General features: G+C 34.4%; 2 protein-coding genes across 2 annotated transcripts; both read right to left on the bottom strand.

Annotated features, from left to right (window-relative positions):
* Window positions 1-2,174: 2,174 nt before the first annotated feature.
* Window positions 2,175-7,114, bottom strand: LOC148923917 (putative disease resistance protein RGA1). The gene has a single exon (XM_089060762.1). It carries the CDS (start codon window positions 5,642-5,644, stop codon window positions 2,417-2,419), a length of 3,228 nt encoding a protein of 1,075 aa, XP_088916888.1. The 5' UTR covers window positions 5,645-7,114; the 3' UTR covers window positions 2,175-2,416.
* Window positions 7,115-15,232: 8,118 nt separating this feature from the next.
* Window positions 15,233-18,484, bottom strand: LOC148923916 (putative disease resistance protein RGA1). Its single transcript, XM_089060527.1, has one exon. It carries the CDS (start codon window positions 18,433-18,435, stop codon window positions 15,391-15,393), a length of 3,045 nt encoding a protein of 1,014 aa, XP_088916653.1. The 5' UTR covers window positions 18,436-18,484; the 3' UTR covers window positions 15,233-15,390.
* Between the last annotated feature and the right edge of the window lie 297 nt (window positions 18,485-18,781).

The following is an 18,781-nucleotide window of genomic DNA, read 5'->3' as shown; positions in this document are numbered from 1 at the left end:
TAATTAATGATTCCTAATAATTAAATATACGCACATAAAATAACAATTGGGTTAACCTGTTCAATTTTAAGTTAGCTTTACTCAAATTACGGACTAATCGATTCAAATTTGATTGACTTACAAATTTTTGACTCAAGCCATAAATAATCATATTTCAGACTAGCGAACTAGCTAATCCGGTTAGAAGGAGTATACACATTAATATACCTTATTTATTATAATCCTAATAGTTATTCTTTTATAATACATGCATAGGGATGTACTAATATGCTAACTAATTTTAAAGTGCTAACGTACATCCAATGACGTGCTGCCACGTGGCACGAAAAATGCAATATTATCTATAGAAAAATGCAATATGCATTTGTAAAAGTTATAATTGAATTTCGACAGATTGCATTTTTGTTATATGCGGATTGCATTTTTGTTTGTTGAGTTTTGCATTTTCGATATTGACTGTTTAATCTGCATTTTATATCTATACGGATTGCATTTATATATGTGAAAATGCAAAACTTAACAAAATAAAATGCAATTTATGTGAAAATGCAAAACTTAGCAATAAAAAATGCAATTTTCCTATAACTAAAATGCAATATGCGGATATGCATGAAAAACTTCACAAATGTGTATTGCATTTTTATATATACAATATTGCATTTTTCGTGCCACATGGCAGCACGTGGTTGGATGTACGTTAGCACTCTAATTAAGGATGCGCCCTAGTGCTCCCCTACATGCATATACTAAAATAAAAAATATTAATTATTTATCAAACATAAACTTAAATCCAGCTAATTATTAATGTATACAAATTTAATTTATTAAGAACGATATTCGATGAATACTGCTGACTGATTTAATATAGTATAAAAATATTTTGTGATTATTACCCTCCGTTTCTTCATAGCTGAGGCGGAACTTTTTGGCACGGAGTTTCGGAAATGAATGTTGGGTGTGTTAAATAAATAAATAAAATAGTAAGAGAGGAAAAGGTAGAGAGAATAAAGTATAAAGTGAATAGAGAGAATAAAGCAAGAGAGATTAAACTAAGAAAGAGAAAAAAGTTATGTCCCTGAAAATTTGTCACCTTTCACTTTTTACCATTTTGGTAGTGGACCCTACATTCCACTAACTCATTCACACTAACATTTTATTTTAAAACTAATATATAAAAGTAGGACTCACATGCCACTAACTTTTTCAACTCACTTTCTACCACATTCCTTAAAACCCGTGTTGGGTCAAATGGTGCCAAATTTTAAGGGACGGAGGGAGTACCATATATGGAAATGACTCAACTATGAAGAAACTTCCCGAAGTGAAAAAATGACTCAACTATGAAGAAACGGATGAAGTATATGGGTAGTAATTTATAAATTATAATGGAACATAGATCTATTTCGATTAAATATAAGTGAATAATTTTACAATCAAGAATTATTTTATATTTTAAATTTGAACCATCCAATTTATTTATATATTATTGTATAATATTAATAGAAATTCAAAGGTTAATTCTATTTTAATTTTAGTTACGTGTTTATTGAAAAATTATTGAGTGCACAAATGCTAATTATAGTACTACTCCGTCTATCTTAAGATGACATGTTTTCCTTTTTAGTTTATCCAACTAAGATGATACATTTCCTTTTTTGAAAACTTTCTCTCTCCAATTAATACACCAAACCATTTTTTCTCACTCTTATTGAAATATTCTTCTTTCTTTCCCTCTATCTTAATACTTACACTCACTTTTTCTCTTTTTAATTAAACACTTTAACCATAACTGCTAAAATTCCGTGTTGGCTAAGGAATGTGTCATTTTAGCTGGGACGGAGGGAGTATTAGATGTGATGGTATGCTTTGATTAAAGAGATGTTAGTGAGTCGGTGCTGTATCACTAATTCAGCTCTCAGCGTTTAGTGAAGTTGTTATTTAATTTCTTTGAAGTGCGTTTCTTGTCTATGTATTTTCTTTTCTTCCATTTACCTATTTTCTTCATTCTTCTTCTTTTTCAACACGAAACATAAATGAATATTTTAATATACATATTGAAGCAATCCAGTTTCACTCCATGTATTCAGAGTTTGAGAGAGAAGGTGTAAAGTTTTGAGTCGCCAATCAGTTTGAGTAGTTTTACTAAATAGGAGTATATTATTTACACAATTAACAAAAGCCAAATGATTATGTCATTACAAACAAAACCTAAACCTTGGAGACCACAGAATGATCACTCAAGGCCGGACCTCGTTAAAACCTCCACGGTGAAAAAACCCAGAGGGAAAAACACCACGAAGGAAAAAGAGTATCCGTCTAATAAAAATGTACGACTAAAGCAAAAAAATACATATCAAAATCCTAAATTCAATTTCAAAAAAGTAAAACAAACAGGTAGACGTAGATTGCTTTAGTTCTACTGCTGGCGAAGTTGAAGTCGGGGATTATGTTGGGATATGGATCTCCAAGCTGAACCTTCCTTGTCCTCTCCGTATGTTTTTACTAGCTCTGATGACTCCCAAATATTCAACGACTGCAAAGACGAAGAGACTTTATGCAGAAGGCGGTGCGGCAGCTTCTTCAAACCATCACTATTTTGGATAGTCAATTTTGTGAGACATGGCATGATGGAGATGGCAGCAGATTCTTCTTCTTCCTCTGTTATGTCTTCCCACTCCTCCCATTTGGAGCAGCCATAAAAATTCATTTCCTTGAGTTTAGGAAATGGAACAACAACATCATCTTCAGATGAAGATTCTATTCCTAAAAACTCCCTTCCGACAAACATCAACTGCTCCACCCTCCAAATTTTGAGAATTTCCAAGAAAGGTAGTTTCCCCATGGCCGGCAATGATGACACCTCACTCAAATTAGTCAGACTAATCTCTTTTATATAGTTGAGGGGTGATGACATAAACTCCGGAAGCCTTGAGCCCTTATATTCCTTGATTTCCAGTAGATTCAACTTGTAATGGGGCACGAGAGCTTCTACTACCTTCATCCAGATTGATGTTGATGACTGCTCCTTTTCAATCATCGTACCCCCGAAACGTATCCTGAGACTTTTGAGTTTATGAAGGAGTATCTTTAATTGCGCTTGTCGAGCATCCTCAACCAATTCCACCATTTCACTCATACTACTACAATAGATTCCCAATTTTAGAGATTCAGTAAGATGACGGTCAAGTTTTTTCAGAAGTCCAAACTTGTTGTATTCACTTCCTACTCTAAATTCGCACAGTTCCAATGTGCGGAGATTACTTAACTCACCTAATGCTTCTGGGAGACAGTTGATATCATTGCCATCAATCTTCAAGGTTTGCAGTTCAACCAAATTACAAATGCTCTCTGGTAGCTTCATTCCATAATTAGAACGGAAGCCTCTTAACTGAAACAATTTCCCAATGTTTCTCTGCATCTCTTTTAGAGACAACCATTCTAAGGGAAGAGGTTGAAATTCATCCGAATTATTACCACTTAAGTCAAGTTCTCTTAACTGCACCAAATTTCCAATTTCTCTCCGAATCTCTTCTAGACTGCAGTATGCTAAGGAAAGAGTTTGCAATTCAACCAAACGGCCAATGCTCTCTGGTAACTCCTTTAAGTCTCTATTCAAACTTAAATCAAGTCGTCTCAACTGAACCAAATTCTCTATTTGTTGTGGGATCACTTCTAGAGAGCAATTTCTTAAGGAAAGGGATCGCAATTCAACCAATTTACACATGCTATCCGATAACTGCTTTAATTCTCCATTCTTACTCAAGTCAATTCGTTTAAGCTGAATCAAATTCCCAATTTCTCGTGGAATCTGTGTTAGCTCGCAATTTGATAAGAGAAGAGTTTGCAAGAAATAAAGCCTACATATGATTTCGAGGCCATCCTTTGACAATGCAATATTACTACAATCCAACCATCTCAAGTGAATCAGTGTTTCCATTCCCATTGGAGGAGCTTTACCCTTGATTCTTAACACCCTAACACTTTTCAAGCAATCACAAACATGACAACTCCCTTCTTTATCCCAAAATAGACTACGATATTCTTGGACATGAGAAGCCAATGAAGGATCACAAACTTGGCAACTTCTATCCTTTTCATCATTCTTCCTAAGAAATATAGCAAAATCATGTACTATATCATGCATTTTACACCATTCTATTTGCTCCCCTGACTCACTTTTCTCAATGTCTTGAAATAAACAACGCATTGCTAAATTCTCCAAGTATTCTCGCCCTTTGAGTTCCGCTACACCATTTCCACTATCAGAGCCCAGATAACCTTGCACCATCCACTCTTCTATCAGACTCTCCGCATGAATATTGTGATCTTTAGGATAGATGGCACAATATGAAAAACAACGCTTAAGAGCCAGGGACAAATCATTGTAGCTTAAAACCAAATGGGGAAAAAGCTCTACTTCTGCCTTTTCCAATTGCCATATTTCACTCTTCTCTACATGTTTCCACCCTTCCAAATCCTTGTACTGCAAAAGTGTTCCCAAAACAATTGCAGCAAGAGGCAATCCATTGCACTTTCTAGCTATTTTCTTGCCAAACACTTCAAATTTTCCACATTCCTCATCACTCTTTCCTAGAAGAGATGTGTCACGCAATAATGACCAACATTCTTCTTCAGTAAGCTTATTTGGGTAATATATATCATCGTTTAAAGTACCGACCATCTTAGCTACCTGTACCTTTCTTGTTGTCACCAGAATTTTACTACCTGCTGCACCACATTGGAGGCTAATTTTCAGAGGCTCCCACTCGGTGTTGTCTTCTGTCCAAACATCGTCAAGCACGAGAAGAAACCTTTTTCCTGAAATGGATGCTTCTAGCTTTTCTAATACCAGTGCCAATTGGTTGGAATTTGGAGGAATCGTTTCTGTTCCCACTTTGTTAACAATTCCTATTGCAATCCCAGCCACGTCAAATGGATCAGAAACACAAATCCATATCCTTAATTTATAAGAATCCTTCACTTGAGTATCATTATAAACAAGTTTGGCAAGAGTTGTTTTCCCAAGTCCCCCCGTCCCAACAATGGACAAGATTTGGGTATCATAATCATTAAGCATTAGTTTCCTCACTATGTCTTCTTTTTTCTTATGTATATCCACCCCCTGAACTTTCGTTAAGTCAACAAGAGGTGTGGATTGCACTCGCCAAGGTGTAGGCACGGGATCAGTTGTAGGCGGAGAGATGACAAATTTAAATTCATCTCTCTCCTTGTTAATCTGTTCAAGCATAGCTTTCACATTTTCTATTTTCTTGGCAATATCACGACTGACTGAAACTTTCTTGAAACATAAACAAGAAGATTTGATGAAGGAGCACCCTATCTTTTGCTCAGGCTCAACCGAACCTTCCATCTTATTTTTGAGAAGAGAATAGTTCCATTCATCCAAAATATCGCCCATCTCATAGGCTGTAGCTTCGAGCTTCTTCAACCAACTTTTGACACTTTGATCATTCACTCCTCTCTTTTCTGCATCATCCAAGACCTTCCGGATTGTGTTGAGCTTCTTGGAAAGATAACGAAGTTCGTCCTTCACGCCTCTCACCAAATTGACTTCATACCGAATCTTATCTTCTAAAATAGTTGCAATTCTCCCCACCACTTCTGAAATTATTGCATCTGCCATTTATGATTTTTGGAGCTGCTTTATCTTTTCTTCCTTAAATTATCTCCTCTCGATTTATCCTGGGAATCAATCCAATGGTTGGATTTAGATAAGTGACACTGCTACAACTATTTTATAACTTTATGTTTTAATTAATATAATTAAATTCGTGTGATATGATTTAGGTTACGACGACAGTGGTGGCCGTAATTCATAGATTTAGTCTCGAAGTATTCAGTTATGCTATACGTTAGAGATCGAATTAATGGGATAAATCATTAACCGGAATGGGAACCGGGAAAAATATAGTTGGTATTTCCGGTTATGCTTCGTCCAACACCTTGGTCAATAGTTTCGAGCCAGGGTTAACCGATCCGATTCAAGGTTGAACAGCTGGTTTCAGTTTAACCATGCATCAATTAATGTCATCATACAAAACAAGATGAGTGGGAGAAGAAGCTTAATGAAGCTCAAGTGAAACGAATTCAAGAGTTTAGAAATGAGTCACTCACCGTCTAAAAGGGCTTTATAAGAGGAAGGTTTTCGGCAGGGGCGGAGCCAGGATTTTTGATATAGGAGGGGCAAATATTATATGTCAAAAATTTATATACATTTGAGGAGGGGCATTTTGTATAAGTTTATATACTCCCTCCGTCCAAAAAAATAGAGCAATTGGTGTATGGCATGGGTTTTAATGTAGGATTGGTAAAGTAAGAGAGAAGTAAAAAAGTAAGAGAGAAGGAGAAAAAGTAAGTGAGAAGTAGTGTTAGTGGAATGATGTGCATGGTTATTATTTATTGAAAACTTTCCATAAATGAATGTGCTCTATTTTTTGTGGACGGACAAAAATAGTAAATATGCTCTATTTTTTTTGGATGGAGGGTGTATATATTTGAAAATTTGTAACTAATGTATAAAGGTAAAGAAATGGTGAGGGACATTTGTCCCATGTGCTACAAGGCTAGATCCGCCTCGGGTTATCGACACTTATATAGATGAGACAGGATCAACATCAAGTTGATAGCGAAGAAATTGAAACAGAGCAAGAGTTGGATCGTTGAGATAATTCAGGTGAAGCACAGAGTCCTCGCATGACGATCATGCAAGAAATAACAAGGTTGGGTGAAGTAAAAAATTGCGAAATAGACAAATGAAAAATATGTCAAAATATGTTGAAACCAGTGGACTGGCTACTTGGTGATTTTGGGCTTAGCCCGAAATCACTATCAACGGTCTGAACCAGTGATGGGTCTGGCCGGACCATTTGTTTTGGTTCAACAATGAATCACTATCCTCTATCAAACTGCACCTAATTATCAAACTGTCCTCTGTTCCGGAGTTATCTAATCTAAAATAACTTAGTAAAATGTATGTTCTGATTATGTTTTGTCATCTATGTTCTCAATCAAATTGTCCCTAAATATCAAACTAAACAACTGACAAGCAAATTGAGTAACCAATTAGGAGCAATGAAGGACTGGAAAAGAAATTGGTTTCAGTTTTAACCATGCATCAGTATCATCATATAAATACTATTATAATTGAATTATTCAACATTAATTACTTTGCAAAACAACAATAATAAGCAATGTAATAACCAAAATTCTGGCACCTATACTCATATGGTTATATCCAAGGCTCTAAAGATAAATCATTAATATTAACACATGATTATTTCACTACAAAAAAAAGCACTAAATAGTGACGGAAATTAGTGACAGTGACTATAACTTAACAATTAGTGGCGGATATGTAACATCCCGAATTTCCGAACCCTAATTTTGGAGCCCTAAAATTTATTATTGATGACGTGGAAGATGTGAATTATTTGATATATGAATTTATTGCATGAGTTTCTTTGACCGGAAAGTTTGAAAAGTCAAACTTGTTGACTATGTGGAGTGGCATGTGATTTATTAAATTTATGAGGTGAATTATTTGTTTAAGGGTGAGTGAGAATATTAGAGAAAATTTCCATAAATACTAGCCACTCTATTCTTGAGATTTTCGACCCCCTTGACTTTTGAAGAAGAAATTCTATTTTTCCGGATTTAATTTAATTCTTGGGATATTTATCCAAATTAAATCCAAGACCCAATTTATTCCTTATTTTTATTGAGAAAAATTGAGCCCTATTATCTCTAAGGTGATTTTTGAAAATCACATAATGTTGGGAAGGAATAATTTATTTTATTTTAATTGATCCCTTATTTGATTTCCTTCCATACCTAGAATTTAAATATTCTACCAAATCTTTCCATACCTCAAGAGATCTTGCCTTATCTTAATTTAGTTAATATTCAAATATATTCTTTATGGGAGAACCCCAAAATACACGCCTAATTCATCTTCCAAGGGGAGACTTTTATTATTTTATTCTGCTCCGTGATATTTCATTCTACCCCGTAAAATATACCAAAACAAAATCTTGGCCAATTGGGAGCCATATATTTCAAAAATTACATGCCTTGATACCCTAGTCTATTTTTGTTAATTCTTCTTCCCTACTTCACAATGTCTATTTATTTAATTGTGGAGAATAAAATCTTACCAAATATTCTATTCTATTTACCTAAAGATCTTATTGAGCACTATAAATAAGAGGAACCCCTAACCCTAGCCCCATAATTTTTGCCTCCCTCCCTTCTTCACTCTCTCCAAATTTTCTTCTTCCATTCTCCATTATTTTGTCATCTTTTGAAGAAGAATTGAAGTTTGATCCAAGAATCTTGAAGAACCAAGCCTAATACTTAATTTCAACCGTTCATTTTTCTCATAAGGTATTTTTATATCCATCTTCTTGTTTCTACTTATTCCTCTTCTCTCTAACCGATTAATCGGTCTTCTTGAACCCTCATGCATCTTGGTTGAGTGAAAGTGAGATATAAAGGGATGTGGGAATATGTTTCATGTGTGTGTGTGTGTCGTGTGTGAGTGTGTGTGTGTGTCATGTGTGTGTTGTGTTTGTGTAGAGTGTGTTTGATGGCTAAATATTATTGTACGATAGACATGATTTTTATTGATTAGTAATGATAAGATAAATCGTTGGGAAGAGGGAAAAACATCGAGACATGCATAAGTAAGAGTAGTGTTGAACCTAATTTGTGATATGTGTGCCTATGTGATTAAAAAGGTGAAACCTCAGTTGCGAAGCCGGATAACAAAGGAAAGAACATACTTGAAACCTAAGCAGTCGAGGTGGGCTTTATTCTTAAACTCTTTTACTTCTTGCAAAAATATTTATTGGTGTTATAAGGGTGGTTTAACTGTTATGACATGCCTATGTCTTTCTTATTATGATATTGTGCGCCCGATGCCTAGTTTGTGAGTTCGCTCCATTTGGCTAAGGCTATGGATATGTTTGTACGAATTCGGGTCTGAGTATGGGCCGCAAACCCTACCAGGCTGTCTACACGAGGGGATCGGGAGCCGTCCTTGCTAGTCGGCCGGTCTCGTGGGCGAAAAGTGTGGCCACACTTTCGTCGCACTATGGAAAGATTGTGATTTATGAATTGATGAGAAATGGGGAGTTGTTTGATTGGCCAATCTATCTTAAATATTTTTGTGATACTCGTGAAATTCTCTTTAAACTGCTTAAAACTCGAGTTCACTTGGTAAGTGTGGCATAACTTATAAAATGTTTTGGCAACGAGTTCACTGAGTATTTCAAAATACTCAGCCCTGCATGTGTTTTCCTTATGTGCAGGTTGAACGATGACGAGCGGTGGCGGGTGTTGAGCATGATAATTAATTAAGATGGATATTTGAAACTTCAAGCGTAGTTGTGTCTTCATACATAGCTATTCTTTCTCTTAGTCGTTTTCCGCTGAGTTTTGATACACTTATGTTTATTTCGAATATTTCGCACTCTCCTTTTGAGTTAGAGGCTTTAGACTATCTTGTGGTTTTTATCTTGGAAAACTATGCCATACTCTTGACATTGTTGAACGTCATTTATTAAACCTTCCTTTTTCTTATTCGAGTTTCGAGGTTAAGTTATTGCTTTAAACACTCTGATAGTTTCTTTCTAATCTTTTGGTCAACACTCTTTAATTGAAACCCTAGCCTTCAATCATTTCTTCGAGTCCATTTTGGTAGCAGTCGCCACATTTATTGTACCCTAGGAGGGCGGGCTGTTACAGGATAAATTACTGAAAAGTGTCAGTCACTAATTAGCGACTAAATACTCTGTCACTAATGCGAAGCAGCCGCCTATATTTATGGTTGAATTGGTAACTTTACTGACGAACAAATTCGTCACCAAAGTTTTTTACTGACAAGTTTATTTAATGAAGGATCTGCTGAAATTCACTATGTTGCTAAGTTGTTATGTGAAGAAATTCACTGATTAGTGACGGATAATTCCGTTACTAAATGCAAGTTTTTTATAAAACTTTCCGTACAAATAAAAATTAAGAACACTAGAGATTAAAAGAGCAATGAGAGCGACATGAACCTCCTTCCCAAGTTAAGTGAAACATTTCTTTTGGTACGAGATTTAAGAAATTGATATTTAAAGAGTTAAAAGTAGAGAGAGGAACGTACAAGTGAGAGAAAAGTAAAGAATTAAAGAGAGAATAAAGTAGGTGGAGAATAAATTAAAAGAGATAATTTATTTTTTGCTAAAAATAAAAATGACTCATTTATAGAGGGACATCCCAAAAAGAAATATGACTCACTTATCTTGGGATGGCGGGAGTACCTGCACAGCGCGCTGGCAAGTAGTAGCTACGTACGATGGTTGTGTGGCGGCGGATGGTGACGACGAGCAGGAAGCGCTGCGGCAGACGATTACGTACGTTTTGGAACTGCTTTTTTTTAAGGTAAAATCGTAGCGTTGGAAAAATTTAGAGATCAAGTTTAAGGACTCTGCCATTTACTTGAAAATATATAAACACAGAGTAGCAGCTGGGAAACAACTCATCAACATTAATTAATTAGAGCATTATTAGACTTTAAATATACTTATATTGATCATGTTTCATTCGTCAACGCTTTCACCAATTAATAAGTATAGTATGCCTAGTGCATTTGATAAATTTAATATACATAGACATTAATTATAGGATTAGTAATCAATTAAATCATGAAATTTGGTCTGAGTTCTGATCTATTTCATTAAATTTAAAAATTAAATAGTAAATCCTATAAGTTTCAATATTTCTTAGTTGTTCTATCTATGTACAAATACTGTCTTTAAATGATATTTAAAATGACATGTCATGAAAATAACTAGTATTTTTTTTTCTTTTCTTATTTTATGAAAAAATACCGTTTTGAACCTCATCAAAAGACAATATCGATAATTTTTTAGAATATATTAAAGGGATAATTGAGAAAAATTAAAACTTCATAATTTAATATTTTACTTAATTTTTTTAATTTCATGGTATGAACTTGAATAAATGATTCGACTATTGACTATATGCCCTCATGGTTAGGTGCCCATCTACACAGACGCTGTTGACATCGAGCACAGCTCATCAAGAAACAGCTCATGAACAAATTTTAATAATTATATCATAAAAATATAGATATCAAGTCAATGTTAATCTTTTTGAATATGGATTATTTTTACAATTTTTTGTGAGCCTTTTATTTAATAAAGTAATGTGTTGAGTGGATTATAAGTTTCTGATGATTAAATAGAGTATTCATTTATAAAAAAAGACTAGAGAAATAGTAATATCACTACAACCAAAAAGTCTATAATTAAATTTCAAATTTTATGTGTCCTTAAATAATGAGTTTTTTTAGGGTATATATCTAAATTAATTCCTCCAAACCCTACTTTACTAATTCTAATTCCGCCGCATTGATACTCTTTCTATATTTCCGTTCTCTTTTGATTGCAATTGCTCTTCTTAGAGTTATCATCTTGTTGACGCCTAACACAGTGCTAACAACCAAGTCATTAACATTAATTAATTAGAGCATGATTAGACATTAATCATATTTTATTGAACTGGTAATCCAGATCAATCACCTGCTCCCATGTTTAAATATGAATTCAATCACCTGGTCACATGTTTTCGATTGTCAACCACCTTTCATCCTTAAAAGTTTCGAAACAAACATATGATTAATTAAAATAGTGAAGTATGTCGATTGCAGATATAAACCTCATTATCTAAGGACATGGAGTATATAATAAATTTTAGTATCTGATTTTTTTTGCTATTCTCGAGGCTAACTAATTGATATCATTTGTCTGGGAAAATCTCGCCATAAATAGACAGAAAATATGAGTTGAGTGTCCATTATTCGCTTTTATTTTCTCTGTTTACAAAATACGTTTCTATGCTGAATGAATGCAGGGGCTTGTGATAGAATCCTACTTAAAAGAAAAAAAAAATACTATCTTAGATTTCGCTTTTGTTTTCTTTCAACATATATGACTGTATGAGGAGGGTTTAAATTAGAACCTCTAATTATTTTGAGATCGATTTCTATGAAAAATGAAAATTTCCAAATTTTGGATGAAGTTTATTGCAAATTAACTAATCTTATTTATGCATCCAATCAATAATCTTAGTTCTCACGATGAAATTAGATTTATTCATTAATCACCTTCTTTACAATATTCTTTGTTCTCACGATGAAATTTGGCGATATCCCAAATTTTATTCAATTTCAAATTTTGAAAATGGCAAAAATGCTCATTCCAGCAATTCCTAATATATTAGAGTGCAATATGCACTCAATTCATGAAATTCAATTATAGACGTTAGATTATGAGATCTAATAGATTATATTGATGATATAATGTCACTTTATCTATGATGCCACCATAATATTTTCATACCTATATCGAACAACGGAAATACACCGGTATAACAATAATTGAAGTGTGAACATATAATGACATTCCATCACATATCACGTCACAAATATTTTTTTTTGGCTTTCCTCCCTTATTGCATTAAATAGCATTTTAAAAATTTAATCATAACAGTCACTTTATGCATTATGAGTTTTTCAATATGATTTATTTTATTATAAAAATTAAATAAATTCTCTTTTATTATTTGATGTAGTACTAAATAGAAAAATATATAATCATTTATTATCTCTAACGGTTATGCATTATATAATTTTAATATAAGCATATTTTATAAGAATAAAAAAAACGTTCTAAAACTAACTCCAAAACTCTTCTTTTATATTCCATCCATCTCATGCGAGCATTCATTTTTTCTTTTTTTGTCAGTCTCATAAAAATATGCATATTCTAATTTTGAAAACTCTTTTATTTTTATTTGGATAATCAGTTTTCAACTAACAATACTTTAATTATTTTTTTTATATCTATCTTTTGTGTTACAAATTATAAATTAAAATTGGTACCCAAATATAAGTGCATGCTCTTTTGGGATGGATGGAATATTAGTTTAGATAGATTATACTAACAATATAAAATATTTATTGTCTATGTCACTAAGTAAGTCTGACCAATGAACAGCTTTCGTTTATGAATGAAATTGAATTCATTGTAGATTTTCGCGATTAAATGAATGGGCCTATCATTGCTTATTAATAATTTTGATTGAGTCAAACAAATTAATAATATTGAAAAAGTAATAATTCTAGTATAATAGAGTTAGTTAGGTGGAATGTCCAACTTTTAAGGACACGTGCCCATCTACACAGCCCCTGTTGACATAGAGCTCATCAACAAACAGTATATTAAGTAAATCAAACCGTGTATGACGATAAGGTGTTTAGCATAAAAAATAAATTGAGTCTTTATTTATATAAAAAAAAAAGACTAGAGAAATAGTATAACTAATATATACTCTCTAAGTCCCTCAATAATTGTCCAGTCCCTGCTAACAACCAAGTCATTAACATTAATTAATTAGAGCGTGATTAGACATTAATCATATTTTATTGAACTGGTAATCCAGATCAATCACCTGCTCCCATGTTTTCTATTGTAATGGAAACGAAAAAAAAGTTTAGCAATAATGTCTTCTATTCATTCTATCTTATTTTTTCATTTTGATGTGTGACATGATGGTTGACATTTTTTCAGTTTTCAATCCTTTCATTCACAATAAGTCTCTTTGGTGTTGTGGGCATATCAGGATTATAATTTTCTATATTGCCTCTCTCATTGTAAATAGTGTGGCCACCGATCATATAATGAAATTTATGGCTTGTCATCAATCCAATTACATATTATCGAACTAGGTGAACAATTTCTATATCTGTCTTGTTTATTTTTATGATTATCTGTGTATATATCTAGGCCGGTGGTCGTCGGCGTTACTAGATAGCCGGTGACGGCGTGGCAAGAAACCATCAACATTGGCTGTTGTTGAATTGAAACCCTTCAAGATGCCTAGGTTGGCTTTTATGTAGCGGGTCTGGGTTCGCGGACTGGGTTGTAGTCGAGTTGGGCCAGCTTTGTGGGCCATACATTAAGCCTATTTTTTAAAAATAGATGAATGGGCCAAAAATTAGGCCACCTTTGGGATTATTTGTTCAATTTTGGATTATAAAATGCATAACTTTAGCTTTATAAAGTAGCCTAATGAAAGTGTTTAATTATAAAAACTTAAAGGTACGTATTCATTCCTATATACATTCTATTTTACCCTCTTCCAGTCTATCATACCAAAAATGATTTTAGTTTCGTTCAAGGCCAAAATTGATGGTTTCATGGTCTTATTGCAATTGAAATTGTGTGGGCTTAATAAGAGGGCCCATAAATTAGAGCTGTTTTTACTATCTCTCGTTAAATTAGATTTGAATATATAATATTGATTGGGCTTCCTAAGATAGCCCAGTTCTGAGATTAGGTCCAAAAAGAAGCCGCATTAAAACTTTTGTTTGATCAAATAAATTTTCAAAATTAAAAGTGAAGTATTTGATTAGTAGAATGATCAAAATGATAAAACGAGACTATTTTTTATTTATGGAAAGAGTAATTTAGTTAGAAGTAAAATGCTGTCTTTTCTTGATTCAATGCTAGTTTTGTAGGACTTAATTGGGCTCCATTTAAGAATGAGAATTAATCATAAATGGTGTGCATTTCTCTCTTAGTTTTAGGAGTTCATAAATGAGAATTCAATGCATGGTTTCTTTTCTTCCATTTACCTATTTTGTTATTCTTTTCTTCTTCAACACAATGCAGAAATGGATATTTTATAGGGGTGTATTCAGATGAAAACCATAATGTATATTAAAACATCAAACCATGTAAATAATGTATATTATACACACTAATAATGTACATTTTATTCATGTATAATGTACTGTTCTAAATATTGTACACACTAATAATGTACATTTACATTATATGAATTCTGTACATTATGCTGACAGTACATTATATCTATATTATTTTACATGGTTTGATGTTTTAATATACATTATGGTTTTAATCTGAATACACCCCTATTTTATATCTATATTTAAGCAAACGAGTTTCACTCCATGTATTTGGAGTTTGAGAGAGAAGATATTGAGTTTTGAGTTTCAAATCAGTTTAAGTAGCTCTACTAAATACACAATCGAAAAAAGCCAAATGATTATGTTACTAAACAAACAAAACCTAAACCTTGGAGAACACAGAATGATCACTCAAGGCCGGACCTCATTAAAACCTTGTTGGAGAAAAAAACCCAAGAGGAAAAAATACAATGTAGGAAAAAGAGTATCCGTCTAATATAAACTTTTGATTAAAGCAAAAAATACATATCACAATCCCAAATTCAATCTCAAGAAGTAAAACAAACAGAAATACATAAATTGCAATAGACCTATTGGCGAAGTTTAAGTTGGGGATTATGTTGGGAAATGGATCTCCAAGCTGAATCTTCCTTGTCCTCTCCGTATGTTTTTACTAGCTCTGGTGAACCACTGATATCCAACAACCACAAAGATGAGGAGACCTTCCGCAGCAGGCGATGCGGCAGCTTCTTCAAACTCTCACATGATTCGATATTCAAGACCTTGAGACATGGCATGATGGAGATGGCCGCAGATTCTTCTTCTTCCTCCGTTATGTCCTCCCACTCCTCCCATTCGGAGCAGCCATTAAATGACAGTTCCTTGAGTTTAGGAAATGCTGCAACAACAACATCATCACATGAAGATTCTATTCCTAAAAATTCCCTTCCGACAAACTTCAATCGCTCCACATACACAATAGAGAGTTCTTCCAACAATGGTAGTTTCCCCATAGCCGGCAATGATGACACCTCACTCAAATTACTCAAACAGATCTCTTTTATAAAATTGAGGGGTGATGACATCCAATGCGGAAGCCTTGAGCCCTTACATCCACTGATTATCAATTCATTTAACTTGTAATGGGGCACGAGAGCTTCTACTACCTCCATCCAAATTGATGATGATGATGATGACTGCTCCGTCTCATTCATCCCATTCTTGAAACATTGTATATAGAGACTTTCGAGATTTTGAAGGACTATATCTAATTGTGCTTGACGAGCTTCCTCAAGCAATTCCACCATTTCACTCATACTACTCAAGTAGATTTCCAATTGTAGAGATTCAGGAAGACAAAGGTATGACTTTTTCAGAAATCCAAACTTGTTGTATTGACTTCCTACTTTGAACTTGTTCAGTTCCAGTGCACGAAGATTACTCGACTCACCTAATCCTTCTGGCAAATAGTCGATATCAGTGTCTGCAATCTTCAAGATTTGCAATTCAACCAGTTTACACATGCTCTCCGGTATCTCCTTTAATTCTGCATTCCCACTTAAGTCAAGTCGTCTTAACTGCACCAAATTCCCAATTTGTCGTGGAATCACTTCTAGAGAGCAGCCTGCTAGGGAAAGAGCTCGCAACTCAACCAATTTACACATGCTCTCTGGTAACTTCCTTAATTCTCTGTTCCAATTTAATTCAAGTCGTCTTAACTGAACCAAATTACCAATTTCTCGTGGAATCTCTGTTAGCCCACACCCTGACAAGAGTAGAGTTTGCAAGAAATAAAGCCTACATATGATTTCAAGGCCACCCTTTGACAATTCAGTCCAACTAAAATCCAACCATCTCAAGTGAATTAACTTTTCTATTCCTACTGGAATTCCACTGTTAATTCTTAACACCCTAAGACTTTTCATGCAATCACAAACTTTAAAATTTGCGTCTCTTTCATCAACAGAAGGTTTGTAGTCCCATGGTAGGCTCCGGTATTCTTGGACATGAGAAACCAATGAAGTATCACAAATTTGACAACTTCTCTCTCCATTATGATCATTCTTCCTAAGAAATAGAGCAAAATCATGTACTATATCATGCATTTTACACCATTTTATCTGCTCCCCCGACTTACTTTTCTTAATGTCTTGAAACAATGAACGCATTGCTAAATTGTTCAGGCACTCCCTCCCTTTGACTTCCAATTCTACATATCCACTATCAGAGCCAAGATAACCTTGTGCCATCCACTCTTCTATCAGAGTCTCCGCATAAATTTTGTGATCTTTAGAATAGATCGCACAATATGAAAAGCAACGCTTGAGAGTTGGGGACAATTCATTGTAGCTTAAAACCAAATGAGGAAAAAGCTCTACTTCTATATTTTTCAATTTCCATATTTCACTCTTCTCTACATGTTTCCATCCATCCAAATCCTTGAACTGCAAAAGTGTTCCCAAAACAATTGCAGCAAGAGGCAATCCATTGCACTTTCTAGCTATTTTCTTGCCAAAAACCTCAAACTTTCCACACTCCTCATCACTCTTTCCTGGAAGAGATGTGTCACGCAATAATGACCAACATTCTTCTTCACTAAGCTTATTTGGGTGATACATATCGTCGTCTAAGGTACGGAACATCTTAGCTACTGTTTCCTTTCTCGTTGTCACCAGAATTTTACTACCTGCTGCACCACATTGGAGACTGATTTTCAGAGGCTCCCACTCGGTGTTGTCTTCTGTCCAAACATCATCCAGCACAAGAAGAAACTTTTTTCCTGTAATGGATGCTTCTAGCTTTTCTAATACCGGTTCCAATTTGTTGGAATCTGGAGAAATCGATTCTGTTCCCACTTTGTTAACAATTTCTTTTGCAATCCCAGCCACGTCAAATGGATCAGAAACACAAATCCATATTCTTAATTTGTAACAATCCTTCACTTGTTCATCATTATAAACAAGTTTGGCAAGAGTAGTTTTTCCAAGTCCCCCAGTTCCAACAATAGACAAGATTTGGGTATCACCACCATCAAGCATTAGTTTCCTCACTATGTCTTCTTTTTTCTTATGTATATCCACCCCATGCACTTTCGTCAAGTCAATAAAATGTGTGGATTGCACACGCCTAGGTGTGGACAAGGGATCAGTTGTAGGCGGAGAGATGACAAAATGAAATTCAATTCTATCCTTGTAAATCTGTTCAAGCATAGCTTTCACATTTTCTATTTTCTTGGAAATATTACGACGGACAGAAACTTTCTTGAAACATAGACAAGAAGATCTGATGAAGGAGCACCCTATCTTTTGCTCAGGCTCAGGCTCAGGCTCAGGCTCAGGCTCAGGCTCTGCTGAACCTTCCATCTTATGCTCGAGAAGAGAATAGTTCCATTCATCCAAAATATCCTCCATCTCATAGGCTGCAGCTTCGAGCTTCTTCAACCAACTTTTGACACTTTCATCATTCACTCCTCTCTTTTCTGCATCATCCAACACCATCTGGATCGTCTTGAGCTTCTTGGAAAGATAACGAAGTTCGTCCTTCACGCCTCTCACCAAATTGACTTCATACCGAATCTTATCTTCTAAAATAGTTGCAATTCTCCCCACCACTTCTGAAATTATAGCATCCGCCATTTATGTTTTTTTTCCTAAAATTATCTCCTCTCGATTTATCCTGGAAATCAATTCAATGGTTGGATTTAGTTAAGTTACACTACTACAACTCCTCTTTTGAAAGGTTGTGATCACTTTTCACTGCATGAGCAGTATGTGGGACAAGCATTCAGATCTTTTTTACGTTTTATTTCCAGTTTTGGTTCGTCCAACACCTTGGTCAATAGGTTTGAGCAAGGGTTGACCGATCCGATTGAAGGCTGAACCGTTGGTTAATAGGTTTGAGCAATAGATTTTGTCCCAATTAAGATGACTCATTACTAAAAATAAAAACACATTTATCTCTACTTTATTTTGTGTCTTACTT

Source organism: Salvia hispanica, chromosome 6 (genome assembly GCF_029641045.1).
Source record: "Salvia hispanica isolate PSC_SH4W2 chromosome 6, Shi_PSC_v1, whole genome shotgun sequence".
Lineage (NCBI taxonomy): Eukaryota > Viridiplantae > Streptophyta > Magnoliopsida > Lamiales > Lamiaceae > Salvia > Salvia hispanica.
This window is presented reverse-complemented; position numbering and strand designations above follow the sequence as displayed.